The sequence below is a fragment of the Opisthocomus hoazin genome, chromosome 5, assembly GCF_030867145.1.
Source record: "Opisthocomus hoazin isolate bOpiHoa1 chromosome 5, bOpiHoa1.hap1, whole genome shotgun sequence".
Lineage (NCBI taxonomy): Eukaryota > Metazoa > Chordata > Aves > Opisthocomiformes > Opisthocomidae > Opisthocomus > Opisthocomus hoazin.
The window spans coordinates 81,382,813-81,404,345 of NC_134418.1; the positions used below are offsets into that span (position 1 = coordinate 81,382,813).

At 39.6% G+C, this 21,533-nt stretch overlaps 1 protein-coding gene across 4 annotated transcripts in view; it reads right to left on the reverse strand.

Annotated features, from left to right (window-relative positions):
- Positions 1-2,487: 2,487 nt before the first annotated feature.
- Positions 2,488-21,533, reverse strand: part of SLC7A2 (solute carrier family 7 member 2) — a 61,558-nt gene continuing 42,512 nt past the window's right edge. For 3 of the 4 annotated variants that reach the window (XM_075421913.1, XM_075421914.1, XM_075421912.1), the window contains exons 4-12: positions 19,889-20,054; positions 19,189-19,325; positions 18,273-18,495; positions 15,070-15,206; positions 11,851-11,953; positions 10,591-10,796; positions 10,115-10,281; positions 9,048-9,156; positions 2,488-8,438 (exon numbers count right to left, since the gene is read on the reverse strand). In XM_075421913.1, coding sequence (XP_075278028.1) covers positions 8,251-8,438; positions 9,048-9,156; positions 10,115-10,281; positions 10,591-10,796; positions 11,851-11,953; positions 15,070-15,206; positions 18,273-18,495; positions 19,189-19,325; positions 19,889-20,054 — 1,436 coding nt within the window. In that variant the 3' untranslated portion in view covers positions 2,488-8,250. Of the gene's footprint in view, positions 8,439-9,047; positions 9,157-10,114; positions 10,282-10,590; positions 10,797-11,850; positions 11,954-15,069; positions 15,207-15,614; positions 15,755-18,272; positions 18,496-19,188; positions 19,326-19,888; positions 20,055-21,533 lie in introns of all 4 variants that reach the window. The other variant, XM_009940577.2, reaches the window with a different exon arrangement.

The window sequence follows — 21,533 nt, forward strand, 5'->3', positions numbered from 1 at the left end:
TGGTCCGGGCTGACCGCCTGGGGCTCAGGGCTCTGCCCGCCCTCCGCAGCCCCTCACCGGGCGCCTGAGGCAAAGCTGCCTCGCGGTGGAAGACTCATCGAGTCACAGGCTCGTCGAAGGGTTTGGGTTGGAAGAGACCTCATAGATCACCTAGTCCAAACCCCTGCCCTGGGCAGTGACCGCTTCCGCCAGCCCAGGGTGCTCCAAGCCCCTTCCAGCCTGGCCTTGAGCACTGCCAGGGAGGGGTCAGCCACAGCTTCTCTGGGCAGCCTGGGCCAGGGCCTCATCCCCCTCAGAGTGAAGAATTTCTTTCTTTTATCTAATCTAACTCTCCCCTCTTTCAGCTTGAAATCATTCCCCCTTGTCCTGTCACTCCGTGCCCTTGTAAATCACAGAATCACAGAATGGTCGGGGTTGGAAGGCACCTCTGTGGGTCACCCAGTCCAACCCTCCTGCCAAAGCAGGGTCACCCAGAGCAGGCTGCACAGGACCTTTCCCAGTTGGGTCTTGAATATCTCCAGAGAAGGAGACTCCACAACCTCCCTGGGCAGCCTGTGCCAGGGCTCTGTCACCCTCAGCGGGAAGAAGTTCTTCCTCATGTTCAGCTGGAACTTCCTCTGCTTCAGTTTGTGCCCTTTGCCCCTTGTCCTGTCTCTGGGCACCACTGAAAAGAATCTGGCCCCGTCCTCCTGACACCCACCCTGCAGATTTTATAAGCATTGACAAGGTCCCCTCTCAGCCTTCTCTTCTTCAGACTGAACAAGCCCAGCTCCCTCAGCCTTTCCTCGTAGGAGAGATGCTCCAGTCTCTCACTCACTTCTTCTTTGAAGAAGAACTTCTTCACTCTGAGGGTGACGGAGCACTGGCACAGGCTGCCCAGGGAGGTTGTGGAGTCTCCTTCTCTGGAGATATTCAAGACCCGCCTGGACAAGGTCCTGTGCAACCTGCTCTGGGTAACCCTGCTTCAGCAGGGGGGTTGGACTGGGTGACCCACAGAGGTCCCTTCCAACCCCCACCATTCTGTGATTCTGTGATTCTGTAATAATCTCTCTCCCTCAGAAAGAAAGAAATGGAAGCACAATGCTTTCTTATTGCAGCTCAACACTGTCATGTTTCTTTCCCTCCTGAGAGATCAATGGAAAAGAGCTTCAGAAGGAAATGGCTTCGCTTGCTCTGCCTTTCATTGTGGCTATGAGCAGCGGCTGGCTCGGAAGAACCAAGGAAGTATCTATGTGTGGCTGTCTGGGGCTCCACAGTCTGTGACAGCCTTCGCATGTGATTGATGCCCGTGCGAAGGGTGTCGAGAATCTGCCGGTATCTCCTCGCTGCTAAAAGGTGAGCGTGGTAAATTTGACGTTTGCTGCGTGTGTGTTTATGCCCACACCAAGCCGTTTCTTGAAATCTGAAGGTTTCCTTGGGGCAGAAGGGAGGGGAGAACATGACTTGAGGGGCCACAGAGGAAGATGCAGGGCAAGGTGAAGGCACTGGCCTGGGAGGAGGGAAAATAACGGCTATCGGAGGTCACAGGTAGACCCCATAGTAAGGTGATGAGATTTCATCATCTCTTCTTCAGCCTAAAGCCCCGTTACAGTTCTGCCTACAACATCTTAGGGGGTTTGTGCAACGACCGGAGTATATATCAGCATATCCTGCACATTTCATCCACTGCTTGTAACAAATTAATCTAAGATGATTTCCCCCTTTAAACAGCTAGAATACCACCAAGCATTATATTCTGAAAAGCTTACCAGTCTTTGTTTTAAAGGAAATTAATCTCGGAGATAACTCAGAAAAGATGTGTAATATAAACTGCAAATTTTCATGGGAAATACGCACAGCTCTTGCTTCTGATGAAGACTGGGTTTTGTTCTACGATCTGCAAAACTGCTAGCTGCAATTCTTAGGTGACTTCCTAGGTCAAATTTCCCTTTTCCTTTCATACACAGGGTAGGCCAAGGATCTAATGGTGACTGAGCTCCAAATATTAGGACATTTTGGAAAATGTGGTGACAGCGCTGACATCATATACCATTTTCCTATATAGGTATACAATGAAGAAGGAAAGTGCTTGGTGCTCCAGGAAGTTGAGCATCACAAATGCCAAGGGCTGCTCACTCCCTCTGGAAATCAAACCTAACATCATCTCTGGTTTGGCACTGTAGGACAAAATGCCCAAATCAAAGGGTGTTATTCTCTATTTCAGTGACTCCTTGAGTCCTTGGAAGCAAGTATGAAACAAATGCTGCTACTATCCCTGTCTCCAGACCACTGGAAAAGTAAAAGATTTCAACATAATGCACGGTTGTTTTTTTGCCCTCTGTAAAGTCAATATGTACTATCATGTTATTTATTTTAAATGAATTACGATTTGTATAATGTCATGACATTAAATATCTGACACGCTAATGGCTAAGAAGGCAGTGTATTCTTTTAGCATTTACTAAGACTATAGTGGTGGTTAAAGTTAGAGCCATTGCATGAAGTACGTACAAGTGATAGTCAGCTTTATTTAAAAAATATGGAACAAATGCACAATAGTTATCCCGTGAAGCACATTTTACAGTAAATGAGAGGCAATGTAATTTCCATCACAATTTGGAACTAAGGTAACTAAAAATATCGTTGATTACAATTCTATTGTAAAAGTGAAAAACAAGCACCATATTTTTAAATATAAGCATTTTTTACATTCATAAAAATTCAAGACTTTTCATTTTTGGTAGAGCACTTCAAAGAAACACAAATTTGTAGTTTAAGTTGCCCAGAGGAGTTGTGGCTTAGGCTGCCCAGGGGGGTTGTGGAGTCTCCTTCTCTGGAGATATTCAAACCCCGCCTGGACGCAGTCCTGTGCAGCCTGCTCTGGTGACCCTACTTCGGCAGGGGGTTGGACTGGGTGACCCACAGAGGTCCCTTCCAACCCTGACAATTCTGTCGTTCTGTGAAGCTGCATCATAATTTTTCTATCTACATTGTAAATGCTCAGCAGCATATACTACAGAAATAATCACTACAATGTACATATGAACAAAAGGAAAAGCTAAAATGGATATGAACACTAATTTTTGTTTAAATGATGCACACATAACTATTTTTAAAGGTATGCAACATGAATTTCATGCTTTACTTTCTGGTAACAGAAAAGAGAAAAGCCCTCCTGAACATTCAAATCCTTTTATCCTTTGTCCTGACTCCAACTAAACTTCTGCTGGTGAAGCTGGAGTTTACCTTGTACAAGGCTCAATAAAAACATACAAAGACAACAGAATTTGTCCAACTGACAATAAAAATAATGATATATATACATAGTTCTTTGTAACACATGTCTGTGCACAGAAATCCTTTGCCTTAGCTAATGTTAATGAGTTTGATTTCTAAAACTGAATGGAAAACAGATCAGGAGATGGTAAAGGCATTATATTTAGCTTTGGAAAGGTCCAACTATTAAAAATGCAGACGTCCTCAAAACATATACCAGAAAGAAATACTAAAGGTACAGGAAATTAAAAACAAATACAAAGATCCTAGATGATGTGAAATACCACCTGCTCTTTCTGTAAAATACATATCTGCCTAACACCGAGTAATCCCAGTGCTCTCAATGAGCATACTGCAATTTGTACAAACTTCCTGGCACGTCTAGGAAGAATTAGGGCCCAAGAGCATTAAAAGGTGCTTTTCTTGTCTTTTTTACGTAATCAAGTGACACATGCCAGCCATCGTGCAAACTGAATTCCTACTCTACAAAATGCACCTCAGCATCGAGGGCATCACACCTGATTAAAACCATTGCACAGTCCCACACAGATTTCCTGCACCGTCACAGGTCTCACCCAGATTGTCCAGCTTTCCGTATCTCGGGATGCTTATGGCGCATCTGATATTGGCACTTACTAAAACCTCCATGTATGCCTTCATATTTCTTAAAAATATATGTATATATCTTTGCATAAATTTTAGGGGAAAGGTGGCTAGACATCTACATTTATCATCTGATTAAATACAGAATATGTATATAAGCTTTACCAAGTTTTGCCTCTAAATTCATTGTATCGTTTGAAGTTTCTGGATGGCACAGTTATATCCCTAAGTACGTATGTAAGTAGCCCTGTATCAGTAGTACTGACATTTATTATTACTGATAATTCTCTAACAGCAGGTAATATCAATGACTTCAACACATGGTGACATACACACGGTACGACAGATTTCAGGAATCAAATCAGCATTTGTTGTGCAGGAAAAAGCATACTATTATTAACAGGATAGTTTTAGCCAGGATAACAGACAATGAAATCTAAGATACCTCATAACATTTCCTATTGCGGAACTAGGACTGGAATACCACAAGGAGATCACTGTAGTTCCCATGAATTATAAGGAAATGTTATCTCTTATCCTTCAGAACAAAAAAGATTTATTTGCTCTCCCTTAAATATGCTTTGGCTTACTTTCTTAAATCCAACTAGGTAAGAATAATTCCTCTATCTAAAGGCACATCCAAATGTACCAACACAAATATATGTTTTGGAGGATTGTTTCCCCAAAACAATACATCCAACAATAGATATATTGTATTAACACAGACCATTATTATTTGCACAGAAAAATTTACAGTATCAGCAACTATGTTTAAAAATAGCAACAACGATTTAATTCCACTGGACTTGTGCTTTCAGCCGCTCTCTCGGCAGATACAGACATATAGCAAACGCGAGAACAGAATCAGGATTTGTTTCATGCACGGCTCCTGCCTAAGGACTAGCACGGCTGCCCCTCGCAGGGCCTGCTCCGGCAAAGTCCCGCTAAAACATCTGGAATTTCAAGACTGCGTATACAAATGCATACCAAAATTAGCATAAATATCTTACTGCTGGCTTGTCGCATTCTTACTCAGCCACTGACTAATAATGACTTTATCTATACACACATATAAATGAGCTTTGTGCAGCTGAAGCAACCCAGAATACCCAATTACTTTCCTTTAATTTCATTTTATATCATTAGTTAAGTGGATAGCTGCTGTGCTGCAGCTGCTCCCATCTCCCTTAGCAACATTTCTACCGGCACATTTTTTATTTTTATATAATTAATTTCTCTAACAAGGGGGGAGAAATATTCATACAAACAAAAGGGGAAGCTGTCAATACACAAAGTGCTGGCGCATCCGTTAGGTAAATAAGCTGGAAAACTGATTTACTCTAATGATCTCCAGAAACTTTGGCTTTAGTCAGAAGTTTAATATATTGACAGTATCCCTTCAAAGGAAATTTCCAGTGCAGTACAGAAATTATTTTGATGTCAGTAGAACAAAATCAGTAGGGGCTGATGTCAGACAGCTGGGAACATACAGACGTTCTGCACGGCGGCCGTGGGAGGGAGCGGGGTCTGCCTCGCACATCGCAGCACAGCAGCAGTTTGCCCCTCGGGAGCCTGGCTCGCCTGCTCTGCGGCATCAGCAGCCGCAGGAAACAGTCAGCCTCTGCTTCCCACACGCCGAGAAGCGGAGGGAATTTTAAGAGAGCTGTGTTTCACTGCAGGCTTCTCACGACATCCTGCAAAAGCTTTGCCTGGGCGCTGCTGATGTGCTCCCACAGCAATGGCGTTTTTTGCAGCTGAGGATTTAAGAGCACTGGGCAAGACAGGTTAAGAGTGTCCTCTGAAAATACAACCACTGAAGAAGCCATGCTTCAGGGAAAGCATCAGCTTCTCTATTTCAAATACTTGTGGGATTAAAACCAACAGAACATACATTCATTTACTCATTTTTTTGGTTACTTTAAAATAAAACCTTTGTTTTGACATATCTAAGGAGTACTATACTGGATTCCTTTCAAGAGCCTGGGAAGTCTTAAATTTCTAATATTTTAAACAAGAACGTATAGTTCTTTTGTCATTTTTGGGATAAAAATGGGCCCCAGTTGAGAAGTACAGTTAAAATAGCAGATTCAACTGACACAGACAGATCTTTCAGTCACTGAATAGAGGTATTGAAAATCATCAACAACTCCAGGAACTGCCCTGAGAATTCCTATCCATTCCTATCAACCAAATATTTACTTAGCATATCATCTACTTGTATTAGTCTAATATGAGATTTGAGTCTTTCCTTAATGGCACCTTGTAAACAATGGTGAATTTTGGAAGGAAGTGGCTACAACTTGTGATCAATTCTGGATGGATTATGATTTATTAAAAAACAGTATCCCATTGTCACCCACCCTATAGTTTCTCCTCATCCCCCGTGTCCCATCTGTTTTCAGGGACCGCCAATCGCTGGACAACAGCAGCTGCAGTTAGAGGATGTCTGTGCTGGAACCCCAGCTGAGAGGTAGATGTTTTACCTACTGCACACCTCTGACATTTTCAGACTGCTAATTCCGAGTAGCCAGCAGAGGCCACGGGTGCAGCAGCACCCATCTACCCACCCGCCCGCTGCCGCAGCACTGCGGGGCCCTCTCCTCCCAGTTCAAGCCGAGAGGAAAGGATCAGGCTGAAAACCTCAGGCCTGCTCCGCGGCGGAGTACCAGCCCACTGCAGGGTGCTCTGTCAAGAAGCACTTCTCCTTCTGCCCTTAAACATTTAGGCACACTATTTTTTTAAGATTAAAAAGCATGAATCTATTGCTGTGAGAAAGAACAGGAGAGAGGCAGAAGCAGCTTAACTTGTTTCTTTTTTGGCTTTTTTTTTTTTTTTTGTAAAATTCCAGCTATTATAAAAGTAAGGTGCTTTTCACTGTCAACCAGCATAGCTCTCATGGGATCTAAAGTTTTTATACCTCACAACAGAGATTAATACCAATGATTAGCACCGGCAGCAGACTGCAACTCTATGACAAAGTCCAAGACAGTTCTTACTTTAGGAAAGTTATTTTTTTAAATACATTCTTGCAAAATAACTTCATATTTGGGAATCCTACCTAGGAGTTGAGCCTACTGCTTGCCGAGAAACAGTGGTAAAATACCTGGGTGCCTTTGACGGGTAAACATGACTTTTACGTTGAAAGAAGAACAGTTTCCATCTTCATTAGCTTTAAAATGATTGTTCACGCAGCACTGCTGCGACAGTGCGGTTCTTCACATCAATCTGCGCTCGGACATCCTACCCACATGAACGGATTTGTGGATGTAGGCGTGGCTCACAAAAAACTGCTGTGCTAACGTACGTTTAAGGCTTAGTGAAGCACTGAAATACCGTTTTGACAAGGATTTTTTTTCCAAAGCCTGGGCCTCCATTTTTTTCACCTCCCCTTTCATCTGAAAAGAAGGCTGGGATTTTGTGCATTCATTTTTCTGAGGCGAAGGAAGGTGTAACAGCTAATCCCAGACATACCAGCTCTGGCACATGATAAAGGACAAGAAAGTATAGGGGCAATAAATGGGTAGTAAGGAGGAAAACTTGATGACTGCTCTGTGTAAGAACCAAATTATGTAGTCAGGGATAAAATCCTGGCCCTTCTGCAACCAAAAGCACAATACTTGCTAAGTAACATACAAATGTCACTGTCAGTATTGTGACCCACTATTATTTCCTAAATGCTTTTGCCGAAAACAGCGTAACTCCTCTTGGGAGTGTTATTCTGTACACACAGCATCTCTGAAAGGAAAGGAATTCACGTAAGTAGAAATCTTGAGTACTATTTAGAAGGATTAAAAGCCTTTGAAGTATCTTCACTGCTTGAGTTCTGCAGGACTACTGATTAGTAAGGGTAAGCAATTACTTCTTTTATAAATACATGATCCTCTACTTTTTGCAAAGTATCAGATCTGTACAATTACCATTTGTTTTGCAAATACTTTCCGGGCCTGTCTGCAGTTTATGCCCTGTAAGAGTTACTTCTGTAGAAAAAAGAGAGCCATTAGACTGTGACCAAAACACGTAACAGAGGTAAGGAGAAGGTACGAAAGGCACTTGTGTTCACAGTGCAGCGTCAAATATTGAGAACTTCTTGCAGGCAGTTCTAAAATTCTTTGTATTTTGTGATCGCCGGTGATTTTGGATGACAGTTCAAACAATGCATCCAATTTTTGTTTGCCAAAGGGTACTTCTCCTGTTCGTTTTTTAATTTAAATATTAATCTCCATGCTGTCAGTTCTGAAATGATGAAGATGGATTAGCAGCTTGTCCAAAATATCAGCCAGGCCTTGTAGTAAACACTTTCAAGAGGCACAATGTTGGCAGAAATCTTTCAAAATTTCAGTCTGCAAGTAAAATGTCAATTAAAGGTTTGAAAGCCTTCTATGTTTGCATAGACTAACATTCACTTGTCCTGTCATGTGCAAGAAATTGATCGCTTTCGTTTGCATTTTCAGGTTCATCCACTTCTTCCACAGGGTTCTTTTCTGGCAGCCCACTGTTTTCTGAACAAGAGTTGTCATCTCCATCGCTATGATGACCTTCAAGACTGTGCCTGATGCCGTAAGCAAAGTAAATGAGGAAGCCTTGCAAAAGGGAAAAAGAAAATTTAATAGGGTTTTCAGGCAAGTAGTGCATCAAAAAAGTAGTTAGCTATTGCTCTCTGGCTGAACATATTTTCCAAAACAAGCTTCTTCTCCAGGTATCTGAATTAGAGCTCATGCGTCAGGTCTTCCCCGTTTCTATGGAAAGTGCAGGCACTAAATCACAGTGCATCATTTTTGCATAATTGAATGCTCTAACAGGTCATGGAAAGTACTGTCTGTAATTTATGGCTAGATGGAATTAGTATGATTTTCCATATCTTAAAGGAGACTGACTGATGTACTGGTAAGAAATCTGTAACAAACAGGTCTCTGCAAATTTTAACTATACTTATTCGGGAAAAAAATTGTGGCTTATTGGAATTAGTCCTATAACTTCGATTCTGTCTGTTACCTCAAAACTGTACCTTCAGTTTTGACTGCATATAAATACCCCTTCTGAGGCATGCTCTTGTTTTGATCAGAAATATCAGCTGACTCACTAAAACACACGCTTTTGTTCAAATATTTAAAGGAAGAGAATAAAATGTTCTAAGATGGGATTCATCAATTCTAACAAAAGAAGTGATTGAAATGAACAGAGGTACCTACCAAGTGCCATCCAGAAGCTAAATCTGATCCAAGTGTCTCCACTTAATTGTACCATCAAGTAAATATTTACTAGGATACTGAATGATGGCAAAAATGGCAATAGCGGAACCTAAAAGGAAATATTTCATACATCTGTAGCACTAAGTTTCATTTCTTGCATGTCACACCAGTTATACAACACAAACGAGAACTGACACATCTACTCACTAAAAAGAGTATGAAAATTTTCTTCTTGAAATATAGTGAAATTTTCTTTCCACTGGGTTAAACCACTGGTTTCTACATATCTTACACTTTCAGCATAAATTATTTTTAAAATAGATTCTCTAAGGCTGTGAAGAAAACTTTCCAGTTTGTGCTGAACATATACTAATGAATTCCCGATTCTAGAGCTGAAAAATATTATTTGTATATTTTTATATATTCCTTCTTTCTGGATTGCCCTCCCAATTCCACCAGATTCCTTGACCTTCTTCATATACTTCATTATTTCCATTAGATACTGCATTAAATAACTGATCTTAGAACATGAGTGAAAGGTCGAAACGGAAGGCGTATGCTCTGGGAGGTACAAACTGTATCGTGGTCCAAACCACTGCACGCAACACAGACAAGTGACTGCACACTAATCAGTTTCTGAATTATTTTCCAGTTTCTAAGTGCTTAAATTGAGGTCTAAAATCCCCTGGGTCTCAGCAATGTGCACTTTGGGGATGTGTTTAAAAGAATACCTAGAAGATCTGTGCTGTCAGATCCCGTGGCTGTGACAGCAGCTGTTCACACAGCCTTTTTCCGCAGCCATGCTCCTATGCACGTCACACATTCAGTCTGGGGGAAGTCAAACCCTTTCTCGAGTCCTGAGCAGATCTGGGCTGGACGGCGCATGCCGGTGATTCAGCCATGAGCATCTGCTACCCTTACCTTCACCAAAAAACCTCCAACAGGGGCCGTGCAGTAATGAAAGACTCCCTCAGAAAGGACCATCTCCCTCCCTCTGCCCCTCTCCCACTCGTTAGAATCCATCCAAACCTCTCATTAGAGAATAACATAAACAATATGTTATTCACCATAAAGGCCACTTTCTGCTGGTTCTGAGGCTGCCTTTGGATGAGGAGAATGGTAACTATGAAGGTCGCCACCAACACAGCCAGAAGGCCAATACTCCAGGGCTCGAAGTTAGCAAGGAAATGAATCCCGTAAGTAGCGAGGACACTCATGCCACAAACCGAGCAAGCTGTGTGAAAAACAAAATGATGGAAATGGGAAAGAGGACACTCAATCTCTGCGTTGAAGAGGATGTGACTTTTAAGAAGAATGATAGCAGGTCTTCAGTATGAAATGTTATCATGAAAAAGTCTAATTAAACGAAAATATAGTAGACTACAGATTAGATCCATCAAGAAGTATAAAAGAATTCTGCAGAATGACACACTACTTATGACTGAAAGAAGGCATGCTACCACTGGATTTTTTATTTTGTCTTTAAAAAAATTCCATTTTTTATGTTAATGCATTATATGAGTTTGGACAGCTGAATACTTACCTAAGAGACCCACTAAGAAGTTAACGATGGTTGCAGTCTGCTCGGTAGGTAAACTGGATGGATTAATCAGGGCCTGAAGACTGAAGTGATTCTCTTGTATCATGTTTATCTGTGATTCACTGACTGCAGATTCCCTTTCAGATGCAGCCAAAGCTGCTTTTTCTGGAGAATACTTTGTTTGCTCGTAGGTTAAATTGGGTTGGTACCTATGCATAAAAGAAACAGGATAATAAAAAAATCAAGCTTACTTTGGGATTTGAAGCAATATGACTCTAGGAATGTATTTAAATACTAAATGCATTGCAGTAGAGATATAGAATTTCCCAATTTATAACTGCACTGCAACAGCATATATCATTAGTTACTATCATATATAAACAAACTATGGCAGCTCACTTTTTTGCTGTTTTTTGGGGGAGGGATTTTTGGGGCAGTTTTTTAAACTATGTGAATGCAGCAATGTGTCATATAAATGACCAGTCTCGTACAAAAAGAGGGGACAGGGTCTGGTGGTCAATGCAGGGAAAGGCTAGGGGAGCTTCTTTCTCACTTGCTTCCCGTACTGTAAGAGGCCTACTAACTGGCATAAACTGAAATTTTACATCTGCTTTGTTAGAATTTAAGTGTATTTTTTAAAATAAATGCATTAAATAAGTCACTATGGGATAAAATAGTCTTCTCTTTTAAAGTGTAAATTATTGCAACATTGAATTGGAGCTGAATTTAAGCTGTTATACTTTTCAAAGTTAATGGCTTAGCCTTAAGTAATAAAGACTGAGTTTTTAAGTCAAAAAGAGCAATACATAATAAAGTGAGCCATAGCTACCGATATATTAATATTATTCCATAGCTTTACAAACAGAACAGATACCAGAGTTTCACTGACAAGTATTTATAATCTCACTCACTGAGCGATAATATTTGCACTCTCTTCTAGGGCTAACACATCTTGAAACACTTGTCTGGTCTTATGCTTCTGACTAGGGTATGCAAAGCAATTTTTTGAACTTAGTCATCCTGTGAACAACCTAGAACATCTACACCTTTCACATACAGCCCCCACAATGTAATAGGCCTGATGTACAGCACAGATTGTATTCAGATCAAAATATCATCCACTGAATTTTGTACACAAGCTTACATCTAGTACCTTTGGGACTAATGCTTGGACCAATACACCTTCTGGAAAATAAAAGGTGTTTATATACTGACCAACACAAAATCAAACACAGCAGAATACAAAGAATGTTTTTGACTCACCTAAGAATGAGGACACAGATTGCCACAAGTGAATAAGCAAGAAGTGTACCAATAGACATCATGTCCACTAAAGCCTTTAGGTCAAACAGAAATGCCATTATAGCTAAAAAAGAAAAGAGAAGAAAATGCAAAATTTGTACAAGGTTGACATAGAATCATAGAATTGTTTAGGTTGGAAAAGACCTTTAAGGTCATCAAGTCCGACCATAAGTGCTAAGATTAATACTAAGACCTAGTGACAGCTACGATTTTAAAATCTGGTCCGTAGAGTAACTTTACGTTGTTTTACTGACAGCAACATGAGTGAAATCATGGTAATCCTTAAAAACACATTTTTTAAGTCATCACCAACATTCCCAGACCTACTTCCCTGCAGCTGGGAATCTCATTCACATAGATATGCACTGATGAGCCGTACAGTCATGCTGCATAATCAAGCGATTCGTAATGGACTTATTTGGACGTAAGTATTGGCACACATGGCTTGTTGAGTTGGGGCTGTACTAAAAATACGTTTTTACAGAATAAGGTTCAGATCCTGCAACAGAATCTCACCAAAGCTGAGAGGATGGATCCCACTGCAAAACTGGGGGGGAAATGGTCTGACCCAGTAAGTCACTGGTATGTAAAATTTCTGCTGAGCTGAGAAAGAGCTCTATGTAAAGAGGACTTTCAGGAGCTGTCTCGAATAAAGAAGGTGGTTTTTTTAGGGGGGGGGGATTAAATTGATTATCTTCCTAAAAAAAACTTAAGTTCAAGTGGCCTTCAGGAAAGGCCAGCAAAATCTCACAAGAATTAATATTCTTAAGACCAGTGAGATCAGAGGCAGAAAGTTCCATGATATTGAGAGTAAGTATAGCAGTTTTTATGTTTATGAAAGCTAATGCCAAATTCTTTTGGAGATTCTGGAATGCCTTTTTTTGTCTATGCTGTTTGCACACAGACACACATAGCTCATAAAGAAATTAGCACAAGCCATCACTAAATGAAAGACTAATGCTAACTGATTTGAAATATATGTGGTCAAAGAACCTCTTAAACTGTTTGTATTTTATTAACATTATTGAGATGCAGAAAGAATCTAAAAATACTTCATCTTTTGAATCACCAGTAATCTCAACATCAAAAGAAGCTATTAAATGTAGCCTTTATACACTGTTTTTATATGCACACACAAATTTTTCAATATTCAGAAATACTTATATATAATATTTGTCATGTGTTTGTTAATATATTTGTAGACAGGTGTAGAATTGCACAAACACACATTCCCCTGGTATTTGATTCTGAAGGAGAAAGCAAAATGTGATTTTCTGAAAACAGGACTGCTGAGTTACAGAAGTTTTATTTCATCTGGGAGTCTGCCTTTCCCATGAAGGAGGGAACACCATCCTGTTTTCTTTAATGACATCCTGGCATCGAAAGGCTACTTTGTAGCCCAGAATATTCTTTTACATTAGCACCAAACTGAAAAATGCCCGTAAGTTTCTGACTAAGAGAAAAAAAGACACAGTATCGCCTTTCTACCTCTCTTAATTCTACTCCAATTGTAAGAAACAACGCTAGATCCATTTACGGTGGAGAAACCTTGGGCCAATGCCAAAACATTTCTCTACGTGCAGGGTTTCGCCGTCGCAATTACTGCCTGTAAAGGTAAGTCACAGTAACAACATGTGACAAGTGCTTCAGCTTGACCTGATAACTTTAATTACGGGCCCAAACATCTAATCTCCTTAAAGCTGTGAAACTATCCATGCTATGAATGAACAGCAAAGTCAGATAACTGAAGCTGCTGCACACATCTGTAACCATTCTGGCAAAACTATTTCTGACCACGAGTTACCAAATATGCATCTGTTTTAAAAACAGGAGAAGAAATTACTCCTTCTCCAGCAGCAGATAACGCTGTCTTCAGGTGAGCTGCTGGCAGAGCCAGTTCCCCAGACTGTCTAAGGGCAGTCCCAGGGACGGCTGCTGCGCAGCTATAGTCGGGGCTGTAGAACTGTATCGATCAGTTCACCAGCTGGGTTAACAGGGTTTTCCTTCTGCTCATCATTGCTGTGATTTCAGATAAAGAGGTTCGTTTCAACCCACATAACTGCACTTCTAAATTATAAATGGAGAAAAGGTCAATAACACAAATTCAAGTAATATAGTCAAAACAACAAAAGTCATTCTAAGCAATTTTCTTTTATATGCTGGCCAAAGAAAGGGGAACTGGTAATAATGCTTCATGTGGGAAATATCCAGACAACGACTGTGCCTTTCCACATTGCTGCCAAGTACACGGTGTGAGCAGCTCCCGTCTTGTGGCATCTGAGGATGACCCTGCCTATAAACAACAGTATTTTAGTCTCAGTTGTGAACCTCTGAATTGGATATCAGTTTTAGTAGTGTTGCTGAATGTCATAAGGCATGTATTTCATATCTGAATTAAGACTTATTTATGTGCCTTTGAATTAAATACTTCTAGATCTTCCAGTTTTCCTGGGGAATTAGACATCCCACTGAAACGACGATATCTGGGCACAACTACGTGTTCCCCTGAAAGAAGTACGGACAAAAGTGAAACAGTTGTATGTTAAAAAATTCTCTTTGTGAAACATTAGAGTTGGCAACAGCTTCCAAAATGCTGTTTTGCTAAAATATATGTGGGCATGTATGTGCATACATAAATGTGCATACTCACATAACCCCCCAACACACACACGTACCCCTCAACTACAATTTGCTAAGCCTATACCAAAACAGATTCCTTTTTCGTCAGGGAAAAATTTAAAAATCTTTGTATTTTACACAAAAGTTGATCCTGTTGCAAATGTAGAAATTTTTTCTCATGTCTCATAATAAAAATCATGACAGTTATTTTCCCCCATTATAGCTGTGATTAATATATAGGTGTACATCAGAGAAGGAAACCCTGTAAGCAGAGCACCAGCCTCAGGGACCCAGATTAAGTAACAAGCTTATTCACAATACAAGAGGCTAATATTATAAAAAAAAAAAAAAAAATTTGAATTGTGTGACATTACAGACACCACCATCACCATGATTGGCATGATCTGGAGTTCTTACACCCTTTGATTACTTGGTAATTTTATTCCCATCGTACATGCAAGGGAAGTTAACAAGCAGCCCTTTTCAAAAATATAAAGTACCATGCACGTGCACAGAGTGTTTAAATCTCAGGTTTAAGTAAAACGGGCTTTGAGAGCTTACCAGAGATGACCCCTGCTGTCAAGGTGGCAGAAACTGGTGCCTGCCTCTTACTCACTTTGGCAAGAAAACTAAAGAGTAAACCATCGCGTGCCATGGCAAACAGAATTCGGGGCAAAGGGAACATAGAGCCGAGAAGACTAGAACAGAAAAATGTATAGTTCAAACACAAGTTATTAAAAGCACAACGCTTTACTGGTAAACCCAACTACACAAAAAGAAAGCTTGGAAGGGTTAATGGGTTTAGGTATAATTTTGGTTTAGGCTCTGTGTTGCTGCTCTTGGTTTTTTGTTTGATTGAGTGATGTTCTTGGTTTTGGGTTGTTGTTTATTTTGAACCTAGGCTTTAAAAGCACTTGAGATTAACAAACAAATACAAAATCTGTGGTAGAGAAAAGGTTTACTGGTGGCCTACTTTACCCAGCGACAATCAGATTTGATCATTTCAGTCCAAAGCAAATCACAGCTGCGCAACAGTGGTGTATTTCCATATATGCAACGTGTTTAGCAGTGCACCTTTCTGTACAAGGATCAACTCTTAGTCTCACCTGCCACTGCACCAGACGATAGAGTAGCAACTAGTGGGGTCTTCGTTTTGGAACTGATTTGAGCTAGACATTTGAAAAGCAACCCGTCCTTCGCCATAGCATAGATTACACGTGGCATTGGGAAAATGGATCCAAGAAGACTGAGTAAAAAGCAAACACATGCAACATGGCAAACACGGTTCATGCAGAGTTGTATCATGGACAAGATACACAATGTTAATTAATGGCATGTATAGAAACAAAATTGATGATTGTAAGACAAAACCAGAAAGCCCCATAGCCCAAGATACTACAGATCAGACACAAATAGAAATTTCTTTTTCCCTGTAAAGTTGATTGCCTTTTTTTTTTAATTAATTAATTTAGGTGATGGAATTGCTTCATCAGAGATAATTCAGATCAGCAAAAGAACTCTAGCCATCACTGTAGTTCTTGGGTATTAGTGGACCAGGAACATGTTCCAGGACACACTAACTACGCAATTAAGCTTTAGTATTCCTGGAGAAAGTCTGTCAGTCAGCAGCAGCAAATCAACAAGCATTAGCAGCATCTCTTACACTCTGCATTTCCATGTGAAGCTGCTGATTAACAGTAATTCGAAGTAAGCACCATACAGTTGCACTGGGGCACGTTATTTCTTTCAATTAAAGCACCTCTAGCCCAGCTTCATTAAGATTGTTTCTTTTTTTTGGAAGAAGTAAAGCTAATTAATTTAGATTTTGTTATTTGCAGAACACAGAAAGCTGTTGATAACTTGAAGCTGTGTTTAAACATACTTCTTAAAGTAGGTGGTTTCTTTCCCTCAAAGCAAAATAACTGTAATTAAGAAAACCAAAAACATTGAAAGGACAAAAGGCAAAACCATAGTCAGTATAACCTCTGCAGCAAGCACACTAGTTTTTAACCAGGTGAACGGTTGCCTTTCTTACTGTAGGGAATCGACTATATCACTTACAGAAGGCCCAGCTTTTACATACCACAGATACTAAGTACCTCCAGTAATACTCGTGAGACACAAGCATTGAGGCTAGACACTCAGGAGATCATTTTCATTGCACATGAACTGATTTTGATGTGTGAATGTCCCTTCCAAAAAAGAATGTTTCCTAAATAAGGGTGACAATTGATTTTTCAAATAAGGATACTGGTAAAATCCACTGCCGATTTTTTTGCTGTTGTGGCTTTGCAAAATTTATTTATCTGACCCCTCTTTAAATACATTCTCTTAAATAATGGAAATATTAACAAACATCTTTACTCTGAGGAAACATGTTCATGACATTACATGATAACAGGTAACTATATGGACCAAAAGCAATGATCCCAACTTTTTTTCTTCGTTATACCTCTAAACTGAGGAATATGAAATACAATTTCCTTTCTTTTGTTCTATGCTGACATCAGTCAACAGGCTGAAAGATTAACTTCTCTGTATAACTGAATGTAATTCTTCAGAATACACTGGTAAAGGAGACTAGCAGTGCGAATTTCTGAAAAAGCTTTCTACCATCTCACTATTAATTTCTTTAATCTAGTTTCTGCTTATACATCACTTTTACTATTTATCAATATAGAGGAAAAATTCTGTAAAACCCTCGAAAGTGAGGGGACCATGACAACTATATAGAAAATAACTATAATCCCAGAAAGAACTGTGTAAATATGACATTATTCAGCCAGCTGTACAATTCTTCTAATGCCATTCTGGAACTACTTCCTTTTTCTATCCCCCCTCCTACATCAAAATATTCATTTCCTTTAAATTGTTGTCCAAAGTCAGCGTGCTCATCTTCTTCGAGCTAATGCTTACGGGGTTATCTCAGGTACTGTTAGCAGTAGTGCTTGAACAGACATGTTGTGTTCCTTTGTGGAAAGGCAGCTAGTGTTCTTACCACTGAAGCTCACGTAAATTACTCCTTACCTGCATAAGCTCAGGTAGAAGACAAGCATCAGCATTTTTCTATCCCTAAATTCAAGCATCAAGCAATGTTCTACTCTATGAAAGTGTTCCTACCGCATTGTAATTGGGGTGTAATATATATGAACACATACTAATATGTCCCATGCCCTCACTGATCTTTTTAATCAAAATAACACATGAAGTTAAGGTTACATCCACAGTTTCACAAAGGGGAATAAATTATCGTATTTTCTACATCTCAAGTACCCACACAGAAACCACAGGAAGGGGTGATGTCAGAAGACAGACTGGCTACTGGAGGGAAACAGAGACAGGCAACAAAGATGAGGAGTGGAGCTAGTTCATCACCTCTTCAGTTTTGCCCACAAATACACAGAGCCCATAAAGCTGCTGAGTCATTGGGAGTGGACAGCAAGAAAGGGCAAAATTGGTGAGATTTATTTTGTCAGATAATAATGATAACTTGCAGGTCATATGTCTGAAAACACATTTTTTAATAAAAAACTTTTAGGTAATAAGCCAAAGAGGTGGAGTTCAATAACAGTACAGTTTACAAAAGGAACTTGAATGCACCTGCTGTGATCAAGACCTGCTTACATCTAAAACATGCTTATAATACTTTTTGCTAATCCTTTGCATGAACTGAGCCTTCAAAACGAACACAGGAACACACATTTAATTGTCATATATTATTCATCAGCTTTTCCCAATAAAAATTAGTATTTCAATGTCTTTACCTTGTGGATAAAGCACAGAGGGATCCCACGGCTACAACGTATTTCGCAGGACCCCATCCAACATATTCAAACGCTACTGGCAGAGGACTTTTCTCATCTAGTATGTAGTATGGCATCATGAGGGTCAGTGCCGCTGAAACCCCAAAATAGGCCATGAAGCAGACGAGCAGGGACACCACAATTCCTATGGGTATGGCCTTCTGAGGATTCTTGACCTCTTCTCCTGAAAAAAAGGGAAAAAAAAACGCCCCACCAAAAATTCTGACTCATTTCCAGGTTCAGCTTTAAAAGGTAACAGCAAAGACAAAACATTTGTTAATCTAAGCCATGGGAATCATATTTGTGATAGAAGTTTTAAAAATCTGTATAAAAAAAGCTTAGTAACACGGAACAAAACTCAGTATTTTGTTGCCAGAAATAGCATTAAAAATATAGGTAAATGAAAATACATAAAATACATTCTGTATTTAGAGTACTCGGAGCCCATAATTTCTAGTTATTTGCCGACAATTTATAAGTTCAATGTAGTCACATGATTCTGTGAGTCCCTATAAGCCACATACAAGCCAGCCTTTAGGAGAGATAATTCATCTCAGAGAATTGTAAAAGTGAGCAAGTGATTAGCATGATTTGGGCAGAGCAAATTGTATACTAAGCAGTTCCAGACTTAGAAAGCAACCATTAATTTCTTTAGAACAGGAGTAAAATAACTAAAATCTCCTCCTTCCTCCTCAAATGACAGCCACATTCAGGAATGAACTCAGACTCATTCTGCATGGACTGGAGGAGGTGTAGGAGAAAGCAAAGGACGAACAGTAGACAGATTGTTGTGTTGTCTGTGTGGGGTTTTTTTTCAAAAAAAGCATCTGGTACATATATACTTCTACATTTATACACACACATATAAATACTCTACCAGTTGTTGCAATGCAGTCAAATCCTACAAAAGCATAGAAACAGGTTGCAGCACCAGCCAATGTTCCTGTGAAACCATATGGTGTAAAGCCACCACTCCCGTATATACTTGTCACATTCTCATAGGATGAGCGATTCCTATCAAGAAGAAAAATACAGCAGAAAAATAACTTTGTTATTATTATTATTGGTAGGGCAAACACATGCATCCTCCTCCCCTATCACTCTGGTAAAAATGTTAAAATGCTTATTGAGACAGAGTTCTGCTTTACAAAACTGCACGAGAAGACATTTTTATGCCAGTGCTTGGAAGAAAGACAAAACGAACAGTAAATGGAAGAACACCCCAATCAAGTAATTATCATCGTAGTCACTTCGCAGTTTGCAGCAAGACATTAAAACACTAATGGTGCAGGCAATTCTTGCTGTCATACTGACATCCTGCAGTTAATACATGGATTAAGGATGAAAAGCTAGTAGCCTCTCCAATGGCTATGGACAAGAGTATTGATATAAGGTGATTTTTTAAAGGAAACTACAAACAAGAGAATAAAAAACTAGTTTTAAGGGAATAAAAAGTTTATCATTCTCAACAACAGAGCTATCAGTAGATACTGCAATACCTGCAATACCACAAAAGCAAGTATAACAGAAAATTGCTTGGAATATGAACAAGTAAATTGATTTTAAAAAAAAATTACTCTGTTACTGCCGTAAGGTTTATGAGATATTCTTCACTTATTTTCCAGTTGTCAGCATCTCCTTTCACAAAACCAGAAATCATAACGAAGAGTAGGACCAAGATGTTAATAGCAGTGAAAATTTTATTCACCCATGCAGATTCTTTTACTCCAAAGGATAAAAGACCTATAAAATAAAAATATTTTATAGATGTGAATGGTCTCTTAAACTAATAAAATGATTAAACTAATTAAACTAATACAATGATTTATTTTAAAGAAGATATATATGCAAGTACTGTCGATAATACTAAAAAAACCAGCACTAGATTTTATACGCTTAAAAAGCGGTACCACAAATTTGCTAGACTCTGTGAGAGCATGGCGATGGGCCAGGGCATTGAAAATTACAAAACAGAAACCTTCTGTAATTGTATTCCTTAAGTATTTAAAAGTATTTTAAGCAATTGTTACCTACTGCTTTTCTGAGATTCCAATTCATACCGCTATTTTACGTGAAGGAGCAAAAATAGATACAAGAATTCTATGCTCTTTAAAACAGATTGGTAGAATCTATTCTGTACAGAACAATTATTCATTAGATTAACAAAATAATCAAAACTATTAGATTAATAATGTGATCTGTTCACTCTGAGTTTTTCAGGGCATCCCCACCATACAGTAAGAGTCCCACTTCCTAGCTCGTTAAGAAAACCTTTAAAAGAAATGCACGCCTCCTGTTCATAAACACCGCTTCATAGAGATTCCAGAAAAAGGTCTGATACAAAATACGCATGCCTCAGATTGCAGAGTAGAGCATTTAAACAGTCTGAAAGTTATTCCATCCCATCAGGATCCTACTGTGTCATTAGATTTGTAACAACTGTAAGCGTACTAACAGTTTAATGGAAGAGCAGGCAGTGAGCAGACCAGGAAAAACTAAATACAACAGGAAAACCTCCACAGGTTCTTTGCCCTCTAAGCATTTCCACTAATATCACATACATGCTTTCCCTCATTATTTCGAGATTAAGTCTGAAAATTTTAAGCCTCTCAAGATAATGTCCAAAAAATGTCCAACTCTGCTAATGAGACATTTGGTATCTTGGCGTAGGACAGAAATTATCATGTGAGATGCTCAAGTTTTCTTCACCAATGGCATTTTTATTGGAAATAGGTGTATGCTTTCTTCAGCTTAGTTTCTCTGAAAAAAAGCAGTGTCTCAATCAGCCTAATGCAGTATGAAACATAGCATGTACATTTTTCTTAAGTCCTTTCTGTAGGGGGAGAAAAAAAACCAAACCAGATTTCTGTGCAGTTTCCCTTGTGCTTAGCACATAACATTTTCTGTAAGACATCATCTGCTACTCCTGTGATTCAGCTTTGCACAGCTCAGAATCCAATTACTCTGTCACGCTCAGCCTACACAGCCCTGAGCCATTCCCACTGCCCCTCCTCTCAGTGGCGTGAATTCCACCCAGTTAATTCACTGGTGGGTCAGCTGCTTACCACAGAGACCTGGGGAGGTAACTGGGAGCAGAAGCACAAGAGAAGTGAAGAAGGAATGATGGTGAGGATGAAAAGACAGGACACACATGAAAACGCAGGAGCAGTGGAGAACCACAGGAGAAATGTTTCCTCTTCTATCAGGAATCTCTCCTGCTGA